The 14,120-nt window shown below is 49.0% G+C and overlaps 1 protein-coding gene across 1 annotated transcript in view; it reads left to right on the top strand.

The window, feature by feature from the left end:
- The window catches only part of LOC121276126 (aquaporin-1-like), a 51,555-nt gene that overhangs the window by 31,431 nt on the left and 6,004 nt on the right, over positions 1-14,120 (top strand). Inside the window, exon 3 of the mRNA XM_041184136.1 lies at positions 3,043-3,123. Coding sequence (XP_041040070.1) covers positions 3,043-3,123 — 81 coding nt within the window. The remainder of the gene's footprint in view (positions 1-3,042; positions 3,124-14,120) is intronic.

Here is a 14,120-nt window from a genome sequence, read left to right on the forward strand (position 1 = left end):
TGTGGTACTTGGCAAATTATTGGAACTGTGGGCTGACAAGTCCTTGGGTCCTGATGGATTTCATCCTAGGGTCTTAAAAGAAGTGGCTAGTGAGATAGTTGATGCATTGGTTTTAATTTTCCAAAATTCGCTAGATCTGGGGAAAGTTCTATTAGATCGGAAAATAACGAATGGAACTCTTTTATTCCCAAAGGGAGGGAGACAGAAAGCAGGAAACTATAGGCCAGTTAGACTAACAGGAAAATGTTAGAACCAATAATACTATTAACGATGTTATAGCAGGGCACTTAGAAAAAGCCAAGGCAATCAGGCTGAGTCAACATGGCTTTGTGAGAGGGAAATTATGTTTAACCAATTTATTGGGATTCTTTGAAGGGGTCATATGTGCTGTGGATAAAAGGGAACCAATGGATGTACAGTACTTAAATTTTCAGAAGGCATTTGATAAGGTGCCTCATCAAAGGTTATTGCAGAAAATAAAAGCTCATGGTGTAGGGGGTAACATATTGACATGGATAGAAGTTTGGTTAGGTAACAGGAAACAGAGAGTAGGCATAAATGGGTCATTTTCAGGTTGGCAAGGTGTAATGAGTGATGTGCCACAGGGATCAGCGCTGGGGCCTCAACTATTTACAATTTATATAAATGATTTGGATGAAGGAACCAATGGTATGGTTGCTAAACTTTCTGTTGGCACAAAGATAAGTAGGAAAGTAAGTTGTGAAGAGGATATAGATAGGCTAAGCGCATGGGGAAAGATCTGGCAAATGGAGTCTAATGTGGAGGAAAATGTGAGGTTGTCCGTTTAGGCAGGTTGAATAAAAAAGTATGTTTTCTAAATGGTGAGAGATTGCAGAGCTCTGAGATGCAGAGGGATCTGGGTGCCCTAGTGCCAGAATCGCAAAAAGTTAGCATGTAGGTACAGCAAGTAATTAGCAAAGCTAATAGAATGTTATTGTTTATTATAAGGGGAATTGATTACAAAAGTAGGAGGGCTAGCCTTCACTTGTGCAAGGCATTGGTGAGACCACATCTGGGGTATTGTGTTCAGTATTGTCTATTTATTAAAGAAAAGATGTAAATGCTTTGGAAGCAGTTCAGAGAAGGTTTATACATTAATACCTTGAGCAGGTGGGTTGTCTTATGAGACAAGTTTGGATAGGCTGGGCTTGTATCCGCTGGAGTTTAGAAGAGTAAGAGGTGACCTGATTCAATCAACTAAGATCCTGAGGGGTCTTGACAGGGTGGATGTGAAGAGGATGTTTCCTCTTGTGGGAGAATCTATTCTAGGAGCCACTGTTTAAAAATAATAGGTTACTCCTTTAAGACAGATGTAAGGAAAACAATTTTTTCTCTTGGATGGTTGTGAGGCTTTTGAATTTTCCTCCTCAAAATGTGGTGAGGCAGAGACTTTGACTATCTGTAAGGCAGAGGTAGATAGATTCTTGATAAGCAAGGGGGGTTGAAAGGTTATTGGGGGGGGGCGGGGTAGCAGGAATGTGTAGTTGAGGTTAAAATGAGATCAGCCATGATCTTATCGAATGGCAGAGCTGAGTGGCTTATTCCTACTCCTAATTTGTATGTTGCCATGTAACACCGCTATTCAAGAAAGGAGTGAAACAGAAAGCAAGGAATGAGAGGCCAGTTAGTCTAACACCTGTCATTGATAAAATGCTAGGATCCATTATTATGGAGGTAGTAGCAGGACATTTAGAAAATCATAATACAATCAGGCAAAGTCAACATAGTTTTGTGAAAGGGAAATCACATTTGACAATTTTATTAAAATTCCTTGAGGATGTAACAAGCAGGGTAGATAAAGGGGAACAAGTAGATGTAGAGTATTTGGATTTCCAAAGGGCATTTGACAATGTGCCACATGAAGGATTACTAGAGAAGATAAGATCCCATGGGTTTGGGGGTGATATATCAGCATGGATAGAACATTGACTAACTAACAGGAAACAGAGTTGGGATAAACGGGTCATTTTCAGGATGGCAATCATTAACGAGCGGAGTGCTGGAAGGATCAGCTCACTAATTATGATCTATACTAATGACTTGGGTGAAGGGACCAACTGCATTGCAGCCAAATTTGCTGATGATACAAAGACATGTAGGAGAGCAAGTTGTGAGGAAGAGACAAAGAATTCGCAAAGGGATGTAGACAGGCTAAGTGATTGGCCAAAAGTTTGGCAGATGGAGTATAACATGGAGAAATGTGAGTTTGTCCACTTTGGCAGGATGAACAGAAAAGCACAATATTATTTAAATGGAGGGAGGTGGCAGAATGCTGCAGTACAGAGGGATCTGGGTGTCCTTGTACACGAAGCACAAGAAACCAGAATGTAGGTACAGAAAGCTGTTAGGAAGGCACATGGAATGTTGCCCATCGTTGGAGTGTAAAATTAGTCTTGCTACAGCTCTACAGGGCACTTGAGAGACCACACCGGGGAGTACCACACATAGTTTTATTTAAGGAAGAATATACTTGCATTGGAGGCAGTTCAGGGAAGCTTCACGAGGTTGATTCCTGAATGAAGGTGCTGCCTTATGAAGAAAGGTTGAGCAGGTTGGGCCTATACTCATTGGAGTTGAGAAGAATGAGAGGCGATCTTATTGAAACAAGATTCTGAGGTGGTTTGACAGAGTGGATGTTGAGAGGATGCCTCCCATGGTGGGTGGATCTAGAACCAGGGAGCACAGTTTGAAAATAAGGTCTCTCCCATTTAAGATGGGGAGGAGGAGGAATTTCTTCTCTCAGACGGTTGTTAGTGTCTGGAATTCTCTCCCATGGAGAGCAGTGGAGGCTGGGTCACTGAACGTATTCAAGGCTGGGTTCGACAGGTTTTTGATCGACAAAGGAGTCAAAGGTTGTGGGCGGCAGACAGGAAGGTGGAGTTAAGGCCGCAATCAGATTAGCCACGATCGTATTGATGGGCCAAATGGCCTACTCCTGCTCCTATTTCTCATATTCTTATATCAGTGGGGAAACATTCGCTGAGGTTATCTAATGTCTGTGTCGTTACCTTCTCTCCCTAGATTGGCTTCACCGGATGTGGGATGAATCCTGCCCGGTCCTTCGGGCCAGCTGTCGTTACTGGCGACTTCAAGGATCACTGGGTAAGTAGGTGGCTGTCAAATCAATATTTTGTCAGGCAGGGCCTGACACCGGTCCTGCACACACAGGCCTTGTCTCAGTGGGTAGCAAGCCTTCGCACTGAGACAGAAGCTTGTGCCTTCAAACCCATGGACGTGAACACAAAACCCAGGCTGCCATCCCAGTGCAGCACTGTCGGAGGTGCTGTCTTTCAGATCAGACATTCAGCCAAGTGCCCCCCCACGCCTCCCCCCCCCACACCACCCCATCTTCCCTCTCAGGCAGACCTAGAAGATTCCAATGGCTCATTTTTGAAGGGGAGCAGGGGAGTTACCCCCACCGTCCTGGGGGTCAATGATTACCCATCATCCAACATCACTAAAAGAAATTATCTGATGATTATCCCATCACTGCTTGTGGGATCCCGCTGTGCGCAGATTGGCTGCTGCATTTCCTATGCCCATTCTCCAGGGCTCAGTGTTGGGATCCTCGCTTTTCCCGACATATATTAATGAGCCAGAAGTTGGTGCACAGAGCAGAATTTTCACATTTGCAGATGAGACGTAATTTGGAAACACTGTAAGCTGTGAGGGGGACGGTGTAGAACTTCAAAGGGACATAGACAAGTTGGTGGAATGGTTGGAGAGCTGACAGATGCAGTTCAATGTGGAGAAACGTGAAGTGATTCAGTTGGTAGGAAGAACATGGAGAGACAATGTAAAATAAAGGGTACAACTCCAAAGGGCATGCAGGAGCGGAGGGACTTGGGTGTATACGTGCATAAATTATTGAAGGTGGCAGGACAGGTTGAGACTGCAGTTAATAAAACATACAGTATCCTGGGCTTTATTAATAGGGGCATAGAGTACAAGAGCAAGGAGGTTATACTGAACCTGTATAAAACACTGGTTTGGCCTCAACTGGAGTACTGCATCCAGCTTTGGGCACTACGCTTGAGGAAGGATGTGAAAGCATTAGAGAGAGCGCAGAAAAGATTCACGAGAATGGGTCCAGCAATGAGGAACTTCAGCTACGTAGATAGATGGGAGAAGTTGGGGCTGTTTTTTTCCAGGGAGGAGGGAAGGCTGGGAGGAGGTTTGATAGTGGTATTCAAAATCATGAGGAGTCTGGACAGAGTAGAGAGAGAGAGAAAAACTGTTTCTACATGTGGAATGATTGAAAGCGAGAGAGGGCACAGATTTACAGGAGCTTGTGAAAGGAGCAAAAGCGAAACGAGGTATCAGGTTTTCACGCAGCGAGTGGTTAGGGTCAGGAATGCCCTGCCTGAGAGGGTGGTGGAGGCAGGTTCAATCATTCCAAAGGGAGTTAGGCAGTTCTCTGAAAGGGAAGAATGTGCAGGGTTACAGGGAGAAGGCGGGGAAATGGTACCAAGGGCAACATTTTCCCCCTGTCGGGGGGTATGTGCTGGAACCGGCGCGAGTGGGCAGGTTCCTGATTGGCACCCAGGGAGTGCTACCCCTGTGTGGGTGGGGGAGGGGGGGAATTCCCTGTACTGGGGGTGCGCTCTTTCCCACCTGCGCACAACAGAGCGCACAGATCTCCCTGAGGCTCAGCGCTGCCTCAGGGAGATCGGCTCAGATTTGAAACATTAAATAAAGATGAGAGAAAGATTGCGCTGCCATGTCCGCTCATGTGAGACTGTCACATGAGTTGGGACATTCTCCATAACTTTTACTTTGAAATATTCTGAGATTTTTTTAATCGCTCGTGAGACCTCACCCCGGCCGCAGGTGAGGTTTCACGCTTTCTCTGAAGCCCGCCAGGTTAAGGTTGGACGGGCAGGTCCGTTAATGGTTTCAATTCGTTTTCTAATGGGCTCAATAGGCCATTTATAGGCCGTCGCCCTGAAGATCTAAATGACCCGGGGTGACTCCGGGACACGCGCCTGACCTCACCCCGGGTCATTTTACGCGTTGGCGGGCAGGCCCCGCCCCCGCTCGCCGAGCAGAAGATTCTGCCCGAAGTGAATGGCTCGTTCGGAGAGTCGGCACAGGTGCGATGGGCTGAATGGCTTCCTCTTGCCCTGTAACAATCCTGTGATCCAGTGACAACACTTCCTCTTGTAACTGACTGCCTGTGAAGTCTCAAGGGTGTGTGAAAGGCGTGAAGTAAATGCTAAGCCCTTCCTTACTTTTCCCTTTGAGTAGGTATTCCTCCTTGGAATTCACCCAGTTCCTTGTAGGGGAGAGGGGGCAATTTCTCAAATGTTAGACTCGCAGACATTTACAGCACAGAAGGAGGCCATTCAGCCCATCGTGTCTGCGCAGGTTAACAAAGACCCGACTGCACTAATCCCATTTTCCAGCGCTTGGCTCATAGCCCTGGAGGCTATGGCAACACAAGTGAATATCTAAATACTTCTTAAATGTTACCAGAGTTTCTGACTCAAGCACCCTTTCAGGCAGTGATTTCCAGACTCCCACCATCCTCTGGGTGAAAATATTTCTCCTCAACTCCCCTCTTAGCCTTCTACCTCTTACCTTAAATCTATGCCCCCTGGTTATTAACCCCTCTACCTAATGGAAAAAGTGCCTTCCTTACCACCCTACCTATGCCCCTCATAATCTCATACACCTCTACCAGGTCCCCTCTCAACCTTCTCTGCTCCAAGGAAAACAACCCCAGCCTATCTGATCTTCCCTCATAGCTCAGACCCTCCAGCCCAGGCAGCATCCTGGTAAATCTCCTCTGCACCCTCTCCAGTGCAATCACATTCTTCCTATAATGTGGTGACCAGAACTGCACACAGTACTCCAGCTGTGGCCTAACCAGCGTTTTATATAGTTCCAGCATAACCTCCCTGCTCTTGTGTTCTGTGCCTTGGCTAATAAAGGCATGTATGCCATATGCCTTCTTAACCACCTTATCTACCTGTCCTGCTACCTTCAGGGATCTTTGGATATGCACACCAAGGTCCCTGTAATTTTTAGTATTTTCCAGGGTCCTACCTTTCATAGTGTAATCCTTTGCCTTGTTAGCCCTCCCAAAGTGCATTACCTCACACTTTTCCGGGTTGAATTCCATTGCCACTGCTCTGCCCACCTGACCATGCCATGTATATCCTCCTGCAGTTTACAGCTATCCTCGCTATTTACCACCATACCAGTTTTTGTGTTGTCCGTGAACTTCTTGATCATACCCCCTACATTTAAGTCCAAATCATTTATGTACACCACAAACCGCAAGGGCTCAGCACTGAGCCCTGTGGAACCCCACTGGAAACAGACTTCCGGTCACAGAAACATCCCTCTACCATCACCCTCTGCTTCCTGCCTCTCAGCCGATTTTGGATCCAACATGCCGCTTTGCCTTGGATCCCATAGGCTCTTACTTTCTTGACCAGTCTGCCATGAGGGACCTGGTCGAAAGCCTTGCCTTTTCTGCAGTCAGTGGGACGTCTGGCTCTCACCAGGAGTGCGGTGGGAGGTTGGACGCACGGTGTCCATTGCTTTGTGACCACTTCTTTCAACTGATTGGACAAATCACACTGGCAGGCTCCCAGATGTTCAGTTTGGTGGGTTCTGCTCTTGACCCTGCAATATGATATTGGGACAGTGAGAGGGGGCTTTGTGTGAGACATTTCTTCATGTGGGGGAGTCTGGGCAGCCAGTAGGCTGTGCATCTGGACTGTGTTTATTACAACAACAACTTGCATTGAGACAGCGCTGCCACTTAGTCAAATGTCCCAATGGCAAGAGCATCTTCAAATCAGATTTGACACTGAACTACGTAGGATATAATAAGACAGGTGACCTTAGGTTTTATAGAGCAACTTAAAGGAGGGAAGAGGCGGAGAGGTTTAGGGAGGGAATCCCAGTGCTTAACCGAGGCAGCTGAAGGCATGGCTGCTAATGGTGGAGTGATTGACGTTGGGAACGCTCAAGGCAGCAGAATTAGAGACGCATAGATATCTTGGAGAGTTGTGGGGCAGGAGGAGGTTGCAGAGATAGGGAGAGATACTCCTTCACCCACAGCTATACCTTTACAGATATATACAGATCTGTAAGGATAACACAAGTTACAAAAGCTATCTTATACTCTAATGTCCACAGTAAGCACACAGTTCATGTACCAATAGGCGACCTGTGTCAGCCACACCACACTCTGAAACCAAGTGACAGATGCCACCCCAGACAGGTGCAATAGATCTCTCCTCAACTCCCCCAGATGCTTGTCACACGGTGAGCCAATCAGTCTCACTGAACTCCGTCTTTCACACAAGGCTTTCCAATCTCCACTCTCCAAGAACTTGCCTTGGAATCTTCTCCCAAACTGATGCTTTCTCTCTCTCTCTGATCTCTTTTCTCTCTCTCACTGGCTCCTGATCTGATCCCTCTCTCTCTCTCACTCTCTCTGTTCTCTTTCTCTGGTCTCTCTCTGGCCTCTCTATCCATCTGGTCTCCCTCTCTTTCTCTCTCTCTGGTCTCTCCTGATCTCTCTTTCACTATGGCCTCTCTCTCTCTTGCTCTGGCCCCTCTCTTCTCTCTCTCGCTCTGGTCTCTCTCTGGTCTCTGTATCTGGTAACTCTCTCTTTCTCTCTCTCTCTCCTGGTCACTCTCTCTCTCGCTCTCTTCCTTTGATCTTCTCTCTCTCTCTGGGTCCTGATCTGATCTCTCTCTCTCTTCTGGTCATGCTCTCTCTCTCTCTGGTCTCTCTCTTTTCTCTGGTCTCTCTTTCTCTTTGGTCCCTCTCTCTAGTCTCTCTCCCTGGCCCCTCTCTTGTCTCTCTCTTTGGTCTCTCTCTCCCCAATTTCTCTCTCCAGTCTCTTTTTTTCTCTCTCTCTGGTCTTGCTCTAGTCTCTCTCTGGTAACTCTTGCTCTCTAGTCTATCTCTCTCTATCTGTTAACTCTTTTTCTCTATGGTCTCTCTCTCCCTGGTCTCTCTCTGGCTTCTCTATCTATCTGGACTCTCTTTCACTATTTGGTCTCTCTCTAGTCCCTTTCTTTCTTTTTCTCTTTGGTCTCTCTCTCTCTCTCCCTCGTTTCTCTCTCTGACCTCTCTCTCACTCTCTCTGGCCTCTCTGATTTCTAGTATCTCTCTCTCTCCCTGGTCTCTCTCTCTTTCTGGCCTCTCTGATTTCTAGTCTCTCTCTCTCTCTCTGTCTGGTCTCTTTCTCTCTCTCTGGTCTTTCTCTCTTTCTGATTTTTCTCTGGTCTCTCTTTGGACATCACTGCAGGAGTTCCTCAGGGTAGTGTCCTCGGCCCAACTATCTTCAGCTGCTTCATCTTTGACCTTCCTTCCATCATAGGTCAGAAGTGGGGACGTTCGCTGATGATTGCACAATGTTCAGCACCATTCACAACTCCTCAGATACTGAAGCAGTCCATGTCCAAATGCAGCAAGACCTGGACAATATCCAGGCTTGGGCTGACAAGTGGCAAGTAACATTCGCGCCACACAAGTGCCAGACAATGACCATCTTCTACAAGAGAGAATTTAACCATCGCCCCTTGATATTTAATGGCATTACCATCACTGAAACCCCCACTATCAACATCCTGGGGGTTACCATTGACCAGAAACGAACTGGAGTAGCCATATAAATACTGTGGCTACTTGAGCAGGTCAGAAGCTAGGAATAGTGCGGTGAGTAACCCACCTCCTGACTCCCCAAAGTCTGTCCACCACCTACAAAGCACAAGTCAGGAGTGTGTTGGAATATTCCCCACTTGCTTGGATGAGTGCAGCTCTCACAACACTCAAGGAGCTTGACACCATCCAGGACAAAGCAGCCCGCTTGATTGGCATCAGATGAACTGTAGCAGGTCAAGAAAGAAGCTCAACAACATCTTCTGAAGGGCAGTAAGGGATATGTAACAAATACTGGTCTATATAGCAACACCCACAAGCCATGAAAGAATAAAGGTCTCTCTCTCTGGTCTTTTATTTTCAGTTCAGGATTGGTTGGCACATTCCCCAATGCAACCACTAGAGGGAGTACATTTGTAAAATAATTTCAAAAGGAGAGAAAATACATCAACATTAACGTGTACTCACACTCACACTGACACACTCACAGTGACACATTCGCACTCACACTGACACACTCACAGTGACACATTCGCACTCACACTGACACACCCACACTGACACACCCACACTGACACACTCACACTGACACGCTCACACTGACACACTCACAGCCACACTAACACACTCACACTGACGCACTCACACCCACACCCACACTGACACACTCACAGCCACACTAACACACTCACACACACACTGACACACCCACACCCACACTGACACATTCACACCCACACTGACACACTCACACACTGACACACTCACACTGACACACTCAAACCCATACCCACACTCACACTCACACTGACACACCCACACTGACACACTGACACACCCACACTGACACACTCACACTGACACGCTCACACTGACACACTCACAGCCACACTAACACACTCACACTGACACACTCACACCCACACTGACATACTCACACTGACACATTCACACTCACACTGACACAGTCACACTCACACTGACACACCCACACTGACACACTCACACTGACACACCCACACTGACACACCCACACCCACACTGACACATTCACACTCACACTGACACACTCACACCCATACCCACACTCACACTCACACTAACACACTGACACTGACACATCCACACTGACACACTCACACTGAAACACTCACATACACCCTAACACACTCACACTCACACCCACACTGACACACTCACACCCACACTGACACGCTCACACACACACCCACACTGGCAATCACACCCACACTGACACACTCACACTGACACACTCACACCCACACTGACACACTCATACTCGCACGGACACACTCACACTGACACACTCACACCCACACTGACACAGTCACACTCACACCCACACTGACACACTCACACTCACACAGACAGACTCATGGACACTCGCGCTCACACTGACACTGACACACAGACTGACACACTCACACTGACACTGACACACTCGCTGACACTCACACTTACACCCACACTGACACACCCACACCCACACTGACACACCCACACTGACACACTGATACACACACTGACACACCCACACTCACACCCACACTGACACGCTCATACCCACACTGACACACCCACACCCACACCCACACTGACACACCCACACCCACACTGACACACTCACACTGACACACCCACACTGACATACCCACACTCACACCCACACTGTCACACTCACTGACACTGACACTGGCACACCCACACTAACACTGGTACACATACACACCCACACTCGCACCCACATTGACACACTCACTGATACTCACACCCACACTGACACACTCACACTGACACACCCACACTCACACCCACACTGACACACTCACTGACACTCACACCCACACTGACACACTCACACTGCACACCCAGACTTGCACCCACACTGACACACTCTGACACACTGACACACTCACTGACACTCACACTCACACCCACACTAACATACTCACACCCACACTGACACACTCACACTGACACACACAATCACGCCCACACTGACACACTTGCTGACACTCAAATTCACACCCACGCTGGCACACTCACAGTGACACACACACTAACGCACTCACACCCACACTGACACACTCACACTGATGCACACATTCACACCCACACTGACACACTCACTGACACACTCACTGACCCTCACACTGACACACTCACTGACCTTCACACTGACACACACACTGACATGCACACACTGACACACCCACACTGAGCCGCTCACTGACTCCGACACCGACACCCTGCCTGACACCCACACTGACACAGTCACTGATACACACATTGACACACTCACACTGACACACTCACTGATACAGACACTAACAAACTCACACTGACATACACGCACTGACACACCCACACAGACACCCACACTGATAGACTCACTGACGCATACACTGACACACTCACTGATACATACATTGACACATCCACACTGGCACACTCACGCTGACATACACTGGCACAGCGACACTGACATGCTCATTGACACCCACAATGACACACTCACTGACACACACATTGACACACTCATTGACACACACACTGACACACACTGACACACTCACACTGACACACACACTGACACACTCAGTGACACACACTGACACACTCACTGATCCTCACACTGACACACTCACACTGACATACACACAGACACACCCACATTGGCACACCCACACTGACCCCTCACTGTCACTGACACTGACACACTGCCTGACATCCACACTGACACACACACTGACACCCACACTGACACCCTCACTGATACAGACACTAACACTCACACTGACATGCACACTGACATACTCACATTGATTCACACACTGACACCCACACTGACATGCTCACTGACACCTACACTGATACAGTCACTCAGTCACACTGACACTGACACAAACACACAATTTTTAAATTCATTTATGGGATGCGGGCATTTATTGCCCATCCCTAATTGCCCCTTGAGAAGGTGGTGGTGAGCTGTCTTCTTGAACCGCTGTAGTCCATGTAGTGTGGGTACACCCACAGTGCTGTTAGGAAGGGAGTGCCAGGATTTCGACCCAGTGTCACACTGATACACACACTGACACACTCACTGATACACTGACACACACACTGAGACCCACACTGATACACACACACTGACACATTCACTGATACACTGACACGCACACTGAGACCCACACTGATACACACACACTGACACATTCACTGATACACTGACACGCACACTGAGACCCACACTGATACACACACACTGACACACTCACTGATACACTGACACACACACTGAGACCCACACTGATACACACACACTGACACATTCACTGATACGCTGACACGCACACTGAGACCCACACTGATACACACACACTGACACACTCACTGATAAACTGACACACACACTGAGACCCACACTGATACACACACACTGACACATTCACTGATACACTGACACACACACTCACAAACTTTTAAAAAATTCATTCATGGGATGTGGGCGTCACTGGCTGGGCCCGCATTTATTGCCCATCCCTAGTTGCCTTTGAGAAGGTGGTGGTGAGCTGCCTTCTTGAACCGCTACAGTCCATGTGGTGTAGGTACACCCACAGTGCTGTTAGGGAGGGAGTTCCAGGATTTTGACCCAGAGTCACGCTGATACACTCACTGACACCCACACTGACACCCACACTGACACACTCACTGGTACACACACTGTCACACTGATACACTCACTGACACCCACGCTGACACCCACACTGACACACTCACTGATACACACACTGTCACACTGATACACTCATTGATACACACGCTGTCTCACTGATACACTCACTGACACCCACTACTGACACCCACACTGATATACACACTGACACCCACTGATACACCCACACTAACACACTCACACTGACGCACACACTGATATACACATTGACACACTCACTCCCACTGACATCCACACTGATACTTACACAGGCACAATCACCCACACTGACACGGTCACACACTCACATTCACACACTCACATACACCTACTCTCATTCACACTCACTCTGATCTAGTCAGAGATGCCCAAATCCCATGAACGAGTACAAATAAACTCACTCACCCACACTCTCACTGTCATCGAGGGCAGCCGGGATCAGTAGGGATGTGCTAGGCTTGCCAGCTACCCCACCCCCCACCCCCACCCGCACCATCCCCCACCCTAAGGATTGCCCTAGAGTCTCCAGGAATGAGCATTAATCTCCCAGACACTCTGGGAGACCAAAATCATTGAGGCATTAAAAGAAATGGTGTTTTGTTTCTAATTCTTGGCAGCATCCTTGTTAACGAATTGTGAAATTATTGGAGATGGGGTGTTTGACTGGGAGGATGGTCGAAGGTGGGAGGTTACTGTCATGTTTTTACAATGGTGTAAATCCTTGAGTTTATTTGCAGTATGCAGATATTAGGGGCTGTTGTCTACTCTGTTGCTTAAAGCAAAAGTGAAACTAAAACTGGAGCGCACAATACGCACATTGTTTCCCTCCTGGTGATGTAAACACACACGTGTTCATCCTCTTAGAGGCACAACACACACCTGAGAAACATGAGGTATAGATCATGCCAGAGTTGGCAACCCTGGGTGTACCCGATTGACACTTCACGTTGGCTGGGAGGGTAACAGCGCCATCCAAAAAATCCTGCCCCACACTCTTATGCCCAATGCAGAAGCACTGACTCAGTTATCCTCCATTTTACACCAACGTCCAATGTCAAAGCTACCCCACACCCAGCCCCCTAACCCGCCCCCCAACCCACACCCAGCCCCCTAACCCACACCCATCCCCCACACCCACCCCGCTCCCCCCACACCCACCCCCCACACCCAGCCCACTAACCCACACCCACCCCCCTAACCCACACCCCCTACCCCACACCCACCCCCCACACACACCCCTACGCCATACCCACCCCGCTCCCCCCACACCCATCCCCCACACCGACCCCCCTAACCCACACGCACCCCCCACACCCACCCCCCTAACCCACACCCGCCCCCACACCCACCCCCACACATACCCCCCACACACACCCCTACCCCATACCCACCCCGCTCCCCCCACACCCATCCCCCACACCGACCCCCCTAACCCACACGCACCCCCCACACCCACCCCCCTAACCCACACCCGCCCCCACACCCACCCCCACACCCACCCCCCTACCCCACACCCAGCCCCCACACCCACCCCCCTGACCCACACCCACCCCCACACCCACCCCCCTAACCCACACACACCCCCCACACCCAGCCCCCTACCCCACACCCACCCCCCTAACCCACACCCACCCCCCCCACCCCACACCCACCCCCCACACCCACCCCCCACACCCACCCCCCAACCCCACACCAGCCACCCCTACCCCACACCCACTCCCCTAACCCACACCC

The sequence above is a fragment of the Carcharodon carcharias genome, chromosome 3 (assembly GCF_017639515.1).
Source record: "Carcharodon carcharias isolate sCarCar2 chromosome 3, sCarCar2.pri, whole genome shotgun sequence".
In the NCBI taxonomy this organism is placed as follows: domain Eukaryota; kingdom Metazoa; phylum Chordata; class Chondrichthyes; order Lamniformes; family Lamnidae; genus Carcharodon; species Carcharodon carcharias.